The sequence below is a fragment of the Nilaparvata lugens genome, chromosome 4 (assembly GCF_014356525.2).
Source record: "Nilaparvata lugens isolate BPH chromosome 4, ASM1435652v1, whole genome shotgun sequence".
In the NCBI taxonomy this organism is placed as follows: domain Eukaryota; kingdom Metazoa; phylum Arthropoda; class Insecta; order Hemiptera; family Delphacidae; genus Nilaparvata; species Nilaparvata lugens.
This window is the reverse complement of record NC_052507.1, coordinates 22,468,794-22,483,135: the sequence shown is the minus strand read 5'-3', so window position 1 is coordinate 22,483,135 and position 14,342 is coordinate 22,468,794. Positions and strand designations below refer to the sequence as shown.

General features: G+C 35.0%; 1 protein-coding gene across 3 annotated transcripts in view; it reads left to right on the top strand.

Annotated features, from left to right (window-relative positions):
- The window catches only part of LOC111047815 (hemicentin-1), a 482,899-nt gene that overhangs the window by 378,721 nt on the left and 89,836 nt on the right, over positions 1-14,342 (top strand). For all 3 annotated transcript variants that reach the window (XM_039427127.1, XM_039427125.1, XM_039427126.1), the window contains one exon: positions 1,004-1,212. In XM_039427127.1, the coding sequence (XP_039283061.1) occupies positions 1,004-1,212 (209 nt within the window). The remainder of the gene's footprint in view (positions 1-1,003; positions 1,213-14,342) is intronic.

The window sequence follows — 14,342 nt, the reverse complement described above, 5'->3', positions numbered from 1 at the left end:
GAAAAGTCACTATGCAACTATGGATGTGAAACATTAATTAATTGAATGTCACGAAAATTGAATATCACATTCATCAAGCGTGGATGAGAATAGAATCTGATACCAGTAACAATGTCACATAACACTAGTAGATTAGATTAACTACAGTTTCACTACATAGATAAAACAGTTCAGGATTATTGATGATTGCTCATTAGCTTGCAAAAATAGAATTTATCATTCTCACTACAGTAATGGATTTTTTCTGCAACCAGAAGTACATTCTCTGTATTCGATAAGTAGAATAGTTTGATTTCTTCATTCATTGGAGTGATGCACAACAGCGGAACATATTTAAAATTTTCTCAGTGGAAGCTGCGTCGGGAGAATATCTTGTTTATCGTTATTCCAGACTATGTTTAGAGAATCAAAATAATTGAGTTCTCCTGAATCTCATGATACGTTCCAAAATACGATACTATGAAATTTTGTTTTATGATAGACTTAGATTTAGATATACGATCTCTACGTTACTTAGGGATGCTTGGATTTTATAATATTCATTTATTCAGAAATATGATTGAATGGTTCTTTGATACTGGTTTATTTACAAACAATTTATTTCTTCTACTCGTACTGAGGAGTCATACACGAAAAGATTTTTATTTTAAAATCGGTATACCGAAGGATTCATCTACACTGGAATACTGTAATAACGTTTCTACCGGACAATAGATGAGAAATCGCCAACCACCACCATCATCGTGCTATCATTCCCATAGCTATGGTTTGTGTCGGTCACAGCAATACAGATTGATTTGATGTTTGGTTATTCTCGTGTAACCTTTCAATCAACTGAGCAAAATAGAAATAAATATAATTCTGCAATTGCTTAGATTCATTCCTTCCTATTTATTAGCACTAATCACAGATTTTTGTTAAATTATCAAAATAGATAAAACGTTTATGAATCATAAATCATTGTTACTGACCTGATTGAACAATGATTGTGTTTGTCTGGCAGTTTCGACGTGAGAGGTCGCCAGTACGGCACTGCCAAGCTGTGGTCGTCGCCGTCTGCGTTCGGCACGCGGGCGTTCTTCCGGACGGCGACCAAGCCAGCCGAACTCCTCGTTGACGATCTGCAGCTGACCGACGAGGGCATCTACAGGTGTCGAGTCGATTTCCAGAACTCGCCAACTCGAAACTCCAAAATCAACCTCACTGTCATAGGTGAGCTCATTATTATTATTCTTCAGATAATTCAAATTGCTCACAGCTCTGACAGCATTTTGCATAGAGAGAGAGAGAGCCATCTGCATGCAGATTTTAGAGAAGAAGATTTTCCGATTAAACAGGTGCATGAAAAGAGAAATAAATGAATGAAATGAGTAAATTATAACAGGTTGTATAACAATTTAATTAATTAATATGAATTCATTGGTACCGTAACTGTAGAATGGAGATATGAATTCTCAATCAATAATTCAGCCTAAGAAAGACACGTTTGCAGATTCAAAATAGGAATTCTATATGAGTTTTATTTATTTTGAACAGCGACCACTCACAAAATAGCATGTGGAATCTCAACAACTGACGCCAAGGTGATTTATGAATGCATGACAGTACAAAGAAAATAAACTACAAATGATTGAGCTATTAATTTTGTACAATCTAGAAATGTTATCATGGGAATGTTATCAACAAGCGTCGTCATCGAGAAACCAACTCTTGTTTGTTCAGCATGAATGTATTAATAATGAAGTAGCAGTGGTAGATGCGTGTGAAGATGTGGGCTTACCATCAACATGCGTTGGCTTGAATGATCATGAGGTGGCGCGTCGCGAGCATACTGCTTCAATAAATTAGGCTACAAGATACGGCGCCGTTTCTTACGTAAAACAATTAAACAACAGCAATTCATTAGAATAATAGGAGTGAGGCAGAGTTCGAAGCCTTGCTGTTGCGTGGGTGGGAATGGGAAGGTGTGTAACGTCCCAACTTCCTATCAGTTTTATCTGCTCAGTCATTACTACACACTTGAACAGCAGTGGTAGAATAACGGCTGAGGCAGTAGTTTACTGAAGTTTGGACAATTTACTCACTCGGCTCTGTTGGCCAGATACCCATCGTTCTAGGGTTGAGGCTGCAGCAACACCACTAAACTCTTAACAAGTGTACGCCTATAACTCACTCGGCTCTTCAAGGTACACCGATAATCGCCAGAACAGACACACCAGTCCCTAAGTTTTCGTTTGCGATTGTAATCTTGGTCTACTTTAAGTGCATTTGTATATATATGCCTGAATAAACAGGGTCTATAATATCTCTCACTACATAAAAACGTACATTACTAATCTGTGCGTTCATAGAGGTGGCAGTTGAATTGTTTGCATAAGAATCTGAAGCTCTTGCATGATACTGTACATGGTTATGATCAAATAAATAAAATATCGATCTCACTGTTTCTTCTTTATCAATTAGCCTAATTATTCAGTGAGATGATCAAGTCAGGAATCATACATAGAAGAAATAATTTTCCAGTCAGCACTATGCATAAAATCAATTAACATCCATTTAGATTTCCAATGTTTTTTGAATGCATTTATTATTCATCATTTACTGTGTTCATGTATCCAATTGCTTCTAATCGGCAAATAAGGAATATGCCTTTTCCTTGTGTCAAAATTTCATTTGTTGAATGAAAGTCAGCTTAGTAGTATAATGGGATTTCTTCCAGCTGTTTATTTTCATTAAATGATATCCTGCGATTTCCTCATATGCTAATATCCTAAAATCATGGAAACACTGGGTTGTTGTCAAAATATCACTCATTTATTTTGAAAAATAACAAACATGTTTCAACACCAATGGTGTCATCTTCAGTGTGAGAATTGCGAAAATTTTTTTTTTGAAGATGACACATTGGTGTTAAAAAATGTTTATGATTTTTCAAAATTAATGAGTGATATTTTGACAACAACTCAGTGTTTTCATTATGGATAGGTATCACAATATCTCACCATCAACAGTATTCTAAAATCATTTCTCTATATCTTCAGCTTCCTAGTCGAATCTTATTCAGTTCATGATCTTAATAGGATGAATCAGTTACAAATTCGAATCTCATATTGGACAATGATGTATACTTTCTCTTCTGAGTTACTATCTTATACCATCATATGTTGCACACGTGAAACCCATAGACAGACTTAGAGCCTATCAACAAGAAAAATGTCTGCAAAATCACTGACTCATCAAGAATTTGATAACGGTCAATGTGAGCCATAAATAGTGATCGGTTGAACTGTGGCCCACTCGACGATTACAACCCTACCAATAAATACAAGAAGGGCGTTGTGACAAATTTTAGGGGCCCATAAAAAGCGCTTCGCTTTCCCTGTACTCTTTTGGACGGCAACTGCCTCATAGCAAATCGTTTTTTTACTGCATCCGCGATCTTGAACGATACTCTCAAAGATAATCGAAAGGCTCATAAATTTTGACGAAAATGCCACCGGTTACACGACTATAAAGTCAATTTGATGGCATTTGCAAATGATAACAGCCCTTGTAGCTCTCGAAAGCTGCAAAAGTCTCAAAGTCTTGCTTGCTTGGTTGGGATTCCAAACAACAAATCAGCAGGTTAGACTTAGTAGCTGATGTAATAGCAGTGTGATAGTTGAAGTGAGAAACTCTTACATTAGTACAATTTACTATATTTTTTATTATTTCCATTGAAGATAGGAGAGGAAACTTGCTCAACCGTGAAAACTGATAGTTACCTGAATTATCAAAAACGTGGTCATTAACACATCGTGGTGTGTCTGTTACTAAAAATTAATAATGAACAAAGGAACTCTTAATAAGAATAAAGAATCAAAGTCCTCTAGAACTCACGTAAATTTGCATTGATATACACTACCTCTTACACTTTAAATTCGGAGTTGATAATATAACGAACCAATAAAAGGGATCTATGAAGCAATGATCACATATAGAGATTCATAGACTTTTAGGGAGTATTGTTATTTTTCTTGCCATTCGACACTCTTATTTTCTCTCGCTTGAATACGATCTTCAAATGAGATATCCATGCTTTTTCCTGCACTCTGCTCGAAAATTAATATTATGATTTTCAAGTTATCAATAATTATAGAATTGCTTCCAATGGATGCTCACTTCACGATTTACCAGGAATCGACAGGACTGCGAATAATGATATGAAATTGTTTTCCTGAAGGAATCGTCAGATCATCTCTACATTTGTGAATTATTTTCCGTTGAGAAACTCTGATGAGTGAGGTTTTGAGGGAGCGAATTTGTGGTCGGCTCTGTGCAAATTGTTGAGCACACGTTGTGTAATGGAGTTTCGTTCCGCTGCTCCGCGTTATTATGCGCGGATGGGCGAAACATGAAATTAGAAGTGAATGGCGAGTGGTGTTTGGGGGGGTTTGGTCAGGCGGGAGGTTGGTCCTGGGAGAGCCTGCAGCTTTGTCGGCGTCGGTCGAGCGTGAAAGGTCCGTTTCAGGGAATTTTCATTTTAGAACGACACGCACAAGTAAAAAGCGCGCGCGCGGACGAACGGAGGCGCGAGTGAAGGTTGCTGGAAATTATTTCAATTCTCTTCTCGTTTTGCGAGCGGCTTCTGCTCTGTTTGCCGCCCGTTTTCCAGTTTCCAGCAGACGTCAGATGCCGGTGTGTTGTTTCTTCCCGCCAAAATTAGCGTCTCCTTGCTCTGCTACTGCCGCTGCCACTGCCACTGCCGTCTGCATCTGTTTCTGAATATTATTCGAACCGGAACTCTCAGGTTCTGCATTACTTCTGACACGACGAACTTGTTCCGGTAGAACTGCCGTCACTGCTTCCACCCTTCTTCTACTCTCTTCCTACTCACTCCTGCATTCCTCTCCCTCTTCCATCATTCACTCTACAACTTCACCCGTCCGCTACAATCATCAAATTTCTAATGACTGATCACCACGACGACTCTCACTCACTCACCGGCCTCTCCCTCCCCCTCACAACAAGGGTCGCTTCCTTTCCGCAGAGAATTTGCATTCAACAGTTGCACACCAAAGTATTTCTAGCATAGTTAACATGGCGTTAGCGGTGATTCGAAAAAGAGCCCTCGCTCTCAATTCTTCCGCAAACGAACTCATTAAACTTTTTCCAACACTGCTTGGAATAATAATCAACGTTATGATGCTGATTATGACAGCGGTGGAAACAATTTCGAAATGCTTTTTTCCTTGAAATGATTCTCACCATGAACGTCAAGTTCAATTTATGTGAACATTTCTTGTGGTGAATTGCAGTGTGGATGAATTCGAAAATTAGCTGACTTTTCTCTCCTATGAGAATAGGAATCCAATATGGGAGAATAGTCTTCGAATGTAGGCTACGTGGATGACACTTGAATCAATTTCATATACAACGATGATGGAACATGAGCTTGTTAAGCCTTACAAGTCACTGGAAAATAAAAATAAAAAATTGAAGGGATTTAGAACTTGACTAAACCCACGATAATTCAATATCTTGTGTTTCTGTTATTGAATGTAGGGGAGGAAAAAATGTAATTTTCTCTTCAGAAGCTGAAAACGCAGCCGGTTAGTAGACAGCAAGCTCTTTGAAGATAGCTCCTAACAATCTCATCTTTGAAAGCTTACCTCGAACAAAGCTGAAGCCCCTGAGTTATACTCGTTATTTTCTTGTGCATTGTGATGTACAGAAGAGAGATAAAAATGATACTCTTCACAAGGCTAATCTGGTTATAATATGACTGTTCAAGAGTACTCTCACAAGATCTACCAATTTTCAAATTCTCATTAATCAATTTTATATATAAAATAAGATATAAGATATAAGCTTGTAGTATATTTCCTGCAAGCTCCAATAATGTAATATATATATCCATGATTTGATATTGAATACAAATATTCGAACTTTTAAGATTGTTTCGAATCTTCAATGATTTGGTAAATTTATGATTATTTGTTGAGCGCCACCCAGCTCTCACTGCGAAATATATTCAGTTGGAATTCTAAACAAAATTAAGAAATATTTATCACTGGAAGTTAAGTGGTCAAAATTGAAGGTGAATGATTCAAGGTGATTTGAAGGTGAATAGTAACATATTTGGTGAATATAATTCAAGAGATTAGTAGTGAGGTTATCGAGGAGATATGGATTCTGGAGATAAATACTCAGGTCATTGGTTCCAAATTCAATATTTGTTAAATAATGTGAATAATAAATAAATAAATAAATGAATACTCATTTCAATTCCGTTCTCTGTACAACATATTATAATATAAATATGATTATAATTATGGGAGAAGAATCAGGCTGAGCATGTATCATTTCTCTCCTAATTTTTTGAAATATTAATGTTGTGAAAAGTATTATCTATATAGTAAGAGAGAGTAGGTTTGTGTTTGTTCTTTTGTTCGTTTGTTTGCATTAAAACATGTCAACTTGTGGATTGCATACTGGAAAAACGGTTATGATTTAGATCTCCAAAATTTGCTCATAGATTCTAAAAATATCAATTTCTTGCACCTCGAAGCCCATATTTTAATTTTCCATAATTAATGTTCAAATTTCATTTATGGAACACACGATCTCATACGGCGAATTCACATTCAAATCATATGTTAGAAATTAAAAAAAAAACAGCTGTTCTATTATTGCTTTCTACCTGATTCCACTTAACCTCAATAATATTGTTTTGATGATTAATAGATATTCCAATAATAATATTATTATTAATATTATAATAGTATTGTTTTGATAATTAATAAATATTTTTATTTTCACAAACTCTGTATAATTTGATGAATGTGAAACAGCTGCATCAAAGAACTTATCTCAAAAACATCTGTTTAGAAAAAACATAGTTTTGAAACTTCGTTTTCCTGATGCAATTCATAAGGTGCGTACAGATTCACGAACCGCGAACATAAGCAATTCACTTTTAATCAGCTGATGCCAAGCTTTTTATATCTGTATCTTACCGTTTCTGTAAAAATACAGATATAGTCAGCTGATTAAAAGTGGATTGCTTATGTTCGCGGCGCGTATATCTGTACGCACCTTAAGGCCTACACGTGGCATGGTTTATTAATTTTCCAGCTAGAACAGTTTTTTGAGACAGTGCTGAATAAACAATTTTATCAATGCTGTATCGGCAATATGAAAACGCATGCAGTTAATATGGCTTTGAATAATGGTGTTGATATTTTTACATGAATAAATCATTCTCTTCCATTTTATTTAATTACAATCCCAAAATTATTCAAGCCAGATACTCATGGGTGGCTCTCCGGATGTTAGGGGCGACTACTCCTGCTGCTTTGTAGAGTTGGGTGATGGGAGTCGGCTTCATGCATCCAGTCATGATACGGCAGGTTTCGTTAAGTGCCACGTCTATCTTTTTGGAGTGTGTGGATCGACACCACACCGGGCATGCATATTCTCCAACTGAGAAACTGAGTGCTTTTCCAGATGTCAAGAGAACCTTGGGCTTGCTCCCCACTTGCTGTTACGCAGTTTTTTGATTATGTTGTTTCTCGCGTTGACTTTTGAAGCAGTGTTTTGGCAGTGTGTTTTATATGTTAGTGATCTGTCGAGGGTGACGCCTAGGTATTTGGGTGAGTCTGTATGTTCTAATTGTTGGCCTTCCCATTGAACATTCAGTTCTCTTCTGGCCTCCTTTGATCGTATGTGGAAGGCACACAGTTGTGTTTTTAATGGATTGGCTTTAAACTGTTTTGTCTGTAGTATACTGACATGGCAGATAGTATTGCAGTTAGTTTTCCTTCCACTGCTTCAAAAGTCCGACTTTGAACTGCGATGGCCAAGTCGTCAGCATAAAGGAAGTGACGTGCATCAGGAGCTATAGGCTGGTCGTTGGTATATATGTTAAAAAGAAGAGGTGAGAGCACGCTTCCTTGGGCCAGTCCATTAATCTGATTTCTCCATCTGCTTTTGTTCCCATTGAGACTCACATAGAAACGCCTGTTTTGAAGGAGAGACTGAATTGTTCTGACTAGGTGGAAGTCTTGAGTTAGGTTGTATAGTTTTGTCATAAGTAGGTTGTGGTTGACTGTATCATACGCAGCTGTAAGATCTATAAGGGCTACTCCTGTAACAGTACCTTCCTCATATCCAGTCTCAATGTGTTCAGTCAGGTTCAGTATTTGGCTGGTACAGCATTTCCCAGGGCGAAATCCTGCTGTTGGGGGATCAGCTTTTCCTCAATAAAAGGCCCTATTCGTTGGAATATGATACGCTCATATATTTTATATAGATGACACAAGAGAGATATGGGTCTATAGCTAGTGGCAAGGTCTGGTGATTTTCCTGGCTTCAATAAGGCGATCACTTTTGACTTTCTCCAGATTTTCGGCAAGGCAAAGGTGTTTATGCATGTGTTGAAGAGTTCCAGTAGCCATGTTCTGGTTTTCATTCCAAAGTGATTATTTGGTCTGTACAGATATCATCTATGCCTGGGGCTTTTCCATTTTTCATTGTTTTTAGAGCGGAATCCAGTTCTTCCATCATGATGGGTTGTTCAAGTAATTTGTTTCCGACTCTTCTTTGCGTATTATTTTCCTACGGGTTAGTTTTCCTTTGGTTTTTCCATTTAAGAGTAATTGGTGGGCAATCATGTTTGAGGTAACTCTTCCAGGCAGGTTTATTACACAAGGGTCTCACTGTTTCTTGATGAGATTCCAGGCTATTTTGCTACTATGCGTCATGTCTAGACGTTCTAGTGTTTCAATCCATTATTATGTCGGGCCATACTTGTCGTGGTCACTCTTACACCTAGTCCTATTGTTTCCTCGCCAAAGGGTCCTCAGAGTACAGTCTCTGGTATTCATCCAGCATTCTGGATGAATAAAATTAAAATTAAATAAAATTAAAAAAACAGCTGTTCTATTATTGCTTCTACCTGATTCCACTTAACCTCAATAATATTGTTTTGATGATTAATAGATATTCCAATAATAATATTATTATTAATATTATGATAGTATTGTTTTGATAATTAATAATATTTTTATTTTCACAAACTCTGTATAATTTGATGAATGTGAAACAGCTGCATCAAAGAACTTATCTCAAAAACATCTGTTTAGAAAAAACATAGTTTTGAAACTTCGTTTTCCTGATGCAATTCATAAGGTGCGTACAGATTCACTATTATAATTTCATCAATACAGAATTAGTTGAATGAATATTGTCCGTTGTACTGAGTTCCTGGTCAACAATATAATTTTCAATATTGGTATTTATCCAATCTTTATTTTTCCAGAAGTTATTTTATTTGAATTAGAAAATATTTATCAGGTCTAACAATTTATCATTCGTAACAATGAATTATTGTTCAAAACATGGATTTAATCGAATAAAAAAAGCCCATATAGGCCTACTTCTGTATTCATGAACAGTTAAGGGCCCCATACACTAGGGAACTTGGATCGGCGAACTTGGTTCTTGTGAACCATGTTCCCCAGTGTATGTGGAAAATATTCAGTTATTTAAGAAATATTAATTGAGTTCATTAATTGAGTTATTTTGAAGAATTAAGAACCAATGAAGAAATGGAATTAAATATATAGATTTAATCAATGATTCGTTGATAATTCAACGAAAAGTCCTCTGGAAAAGAACTGGAATTGGATATAACAAAGAATCAATCAAATTATATACGAACCATTTATTATCTCGTATTATTATCTGAACCATTTATTATTATCGTATTAATAAATTAATATGAACCATTCATTATCAAGAAAACCAAAGAGTATATTTTTTTATACTGCTGACCAGTAGGCCTACCTGCTGACCAAAATACTGCGAGATTCAAAAACTGTGTCATAGCTGATAATCAATGTCCTATTCAGACCAGGTGATTTAGTTTGTAAATTCACTAATTTTTTTTTTTTATAGCTATAAGCAGCAATATTGAAAAATATTCCTCTCCAAGTAGCAACGTCTGGTAAAGATACCTCTGCAGCCAAACCCGTCATGTGGTTTATTGTATAGTTTGGAAACGAGCTCAAAGTTTAGCATCTCATCTCCTGTCTGTCACATCATCCTCTTCAAAACAAAAGATACTCCAGCAACGAATATGGCGGCAGCTTCTCTAAACTTCATCTCAACTTTGATTCCTGTCTAAAATGCTCTTTCCATAAGCAATCTGTGCCTACATGTGTGAATCAGATTTTAACAAGTAGTCTGTATACCAAGATGCTGTTGATTCTCATGGTCCATTCTCATCATTCCCCACGTTCAATGAGAGTAGCCTACTCTTTCCCATTACATACATGATATTGAAATGTGATTCATTTTGAAGAACATTCATACACTTGAATTTTTATAATTTGAATATCATAATTCATATCACTAACGATTCTCGATACTTTTGAAAGATTACAAATTTATTAAAAGTTGTAGGATATTCTATTTTGAGAATTTTCTAATCCTTAATACTTATGTATTTTCCGTTACACTTATGTGTATACTTCCCATTTCATAATTTCGATCATAAAAAATATTTTCAACTTTTTCAATAAATTTTCAAGATTAGGAAATGATACAAGAACAAAAGATGATACCCACTCTAATGATTTCTGTTATTGATAGCTGTGCTCAGCTTCAAACTCTTAACAATCCTATAATTTCAGTAACAGTTCTAGATTTTATAATTTGTAGTTTGAAAATTGCATTAAAAAATTCTTCATAGTGACTGTAATTTTTCTTCAGTCATATGCAGACTAGTGTGGAATAAATTCGATGAAATGGAGGACAAGAGAAGCCATGATGGTTTTGCTTTATGACACCGATTCACTTTTCCAACTTCTGGACGGCAATTCAGTAAAATGATAGAGCGCGCAGTAAAAATACGGCCGTTACTCGTTGTATTTTAGAGCTTTTTTATGAGTATTACCTCGTAGAACACAGACTTAGTATACGTGAAATAGTCCATAACGCAGTTCAACTGAGCACATACCAGTGAGTATATGCGTCATATATGAGAACGTTCATCTTTATAACCCACCAAGCTGATGAGTATTTCCAACACACCATCATACTAGAATTCTTGGATTGAATTCGTATCAGAAGGTCAAAAGTACGTTCAATACGACAGTAGGATGTTATTAATCAACTATTAATCAACAAAGTTGATTAATAGATGTTGTATTGGAAAAATATATATATTTCAAGGTGGTAATGGAAGTAAAAGTACTAAAGGAAATAAAAGTCGAGTCTTAAAAAATAAACTGAATTGTCTTTCAGTGTCTTTACAGTATCTTTCAATTAACTAAATCACTTCACTCCTGAAAGAGAAAGCAAAAAGGTACTAAAATAAATGAATAAATGAATAGACGGGTTACTCAATGGAATCAATTTTACAGATCAGTGAGAAATTTAATGAAAGATTATCATGTTGATTTCATAGGTATAGTGTATGGCATATGTTTATGAGGAAAAACCTGTTTAGGAGTATAATCAACAAAAGGTTATAGAGGAAAAAGTTTAAGACACAATTTTTGACCCCGCATTTCTATTAAGGGCAGTAAGGAGGTAAACATATCGAAAGACCGCACCCCTACCCACTATGCTTAGCGGGTGGGGGTGGTTCAAAGGTACTACTTTCTGTCTTCTCGCATATAACTCGGGAACTATGCTTCTTAAAAACATGACTTATTCTATACGAAACTGAAGCTCACGAAAATTTCTCACAGTATTGATCATACAACTTCTTCTTCATCTTCCATAGTTTTAGAAATATCTTCTCTTAAAGATGTGACATTTTTGAAAAAACACGCTCGCCTCCAATTTTTTCACTTTACTTGCCCTATTACCATAGGTAAGGAAAGTATTGCTTTCCGAAAAAACTAAGGTACCCCAATTTCTAAATTTCTATACATTTCAAGGTCCCCTGAGTCCAAAAAGGTGGTTTTTGGGTATTGGTCTGTATGTGTGTGTGTGTGTGTGAGTGTGTGTGTGTGTGTGTGTGTGTATGTATGAGTGTATGTGCGTCTGTGTACACGATATCTCATCTCCCCATTAACGGAATGACTTGAAATTTGGAACTTAAGGTCCTTATACTATAAGGATCCGACAAGAAAATTTCGATCAAAACAGGGTTTTTCTCGATTTTCTCGAAAACGGCTCCAACGATTTTGATCAAATTTATACCTAAAAAAGTCATTGATAAGCTCCATCAACTGCCATAAGTCGCATATCTGTAAAAATTTCAGGAGCTCCGCCCCATCTATGCAAAGTTTGATTTTAAATTCTCAATCATCAGACTCCACATACAATTTAAACAAAAAAAAAAATTCAGTGGGAAAAACTGAGCATGAAAATCTCTACAAATTATGTTCAGTATAGTCCGGGCAATGAATGCTCAAAAAAGGGAATGTTTGGAAGACAATTTTTGACCCCACAGGTCTTTTAAGGGTAGTAAGGAGATGAACATATCAAAAGTCCCAACCCCTACCCGCTGTGCTAAAGGGGTGGAGTTGGTTTGAAGGTACCACTTTTTGTTCCCTCGCAAATAACTCAAAAACTATATATCTTAAGGACTTGACTGTCATATAACAAATTGAAGCATACATAATTTCCTAACATATTGTGACATTTTAAAATTATTGAGACCATGAAATAAAATAAATCGAAGTAATAGAAGATATTATTATTATCAAAGGCTAGGAAGAGTATCAAATGTACTGTTACCTGATAGCAATGAAGATTATACTTATCAACAGCTGAGACTGAGATGAGAGCACCGTTCTATATGGCATATTTTGGAAGAATTATTTATTGAAAATTATAATTTATTGCAAATGATTTGTAAATTGTTTATAGTCAACCATCAACTTTAGAGGTTACAACTTTGTTTATGTTAGTGTTTAAAACAGCTTTTTTGAATGCAGTCAAGAAATTAGTCAAAATGAATTATTATTTGTACTGCTGAACTTTCGTTTCATAACGATGATATAATTACTTCTAAAAACCAATAATTATTGTAATAAGGATAAGAGTTTCAAAATAAAAATATATTTATTATTGTTGGAATAATTTATTAATGGAAATGTACAACATGTAAGATATTATAAAAAAGCGAGCATGATCATGGTACAAGCATTATCACTGATAAGAATTATTATAATATTCATTTTTTGTTATTTATTATTGTAATAAGAATCTCTTGTACAGAATATTATATTATACAATAACTATTATAGAATCAACCACAATGTACTGATGTAAAAATCTCTGTAACCCGTTCAGGCCAATCATAGGTCAGAAAAATGACACCAAAAAGGGATGATATTCGAACATGATATTCTATTTTTGTTATCAGCAACTAGGAAAGGCCTTAACATATGCGATAACACATTGTATGTTGAATAAGGAGAAATATGAAGATAATTTAATTACTAATAAAAGACAGATAATTTAAGTTTATTTATTGTGAAGCAAGAACTGTTCTCTTACTCATCTCTGACGTGATGTATACTGGTTCCACCAATAGCAAAATTTATATGCAAATTAAGTAAAACGGAACTGCTCAGCTAAAGTTTTGAGAAGAGAGACACTACTTCCCTTTTAAAATGCCTTCACTGTAAAGACCTTGTTCTGAAAGTCACCATTTTTCTAGTGAGATTCTTATTTGTTAAATTCATGTATTTTAATTGTTAGCCTATACCTGAGGCAATACTATTTGTTATATTTGTAAATTAATCTGTCAATTGATTGCTTCCATGAATCTAAATTTTATTATTCAATTTTTGATTGGTGAAGGAAATAATTAATTTCTAAAAAATCTCCCACGTGCTGAAGATCAAAGTTTGGACGAACTATCGAATCTAAATTAATTCAAAGAAACTACCATACCAAGAAGGATCACATGAGTTTTCTTTTTATTTTATGGGGCCCCACCCTTCGCTTCAAAAAGTACAGAAATTACTTCAATTTTACTCCGCTAATTATTAATGGCCACGTCGAAAGCGCAATAGTGTAAGTGTACTGAATCATAATTGTAAGTTTTGTGGTCGTTTAACTGTCCTTATCTGCCTTAACCACTGCCTGAACCCTGATTAAATTTCACATATTGTAATATTTTCTGGTTAAATCATTTGGAATCATAATTCATCTTTAAGGATTTTTAAACTCTGTAAAAATAACTTGCATGATAGCCTAGCATCATAGCACTAATTCATATAAGCTTGTCAGCAGAAAATTATTCAAAACTTGTTTATCAAATCTTGAAACTGTATTGTTTATTAACTATTATTATTGCTCATTATATTTCAAATTTATTACTTATTTCCTGAGTT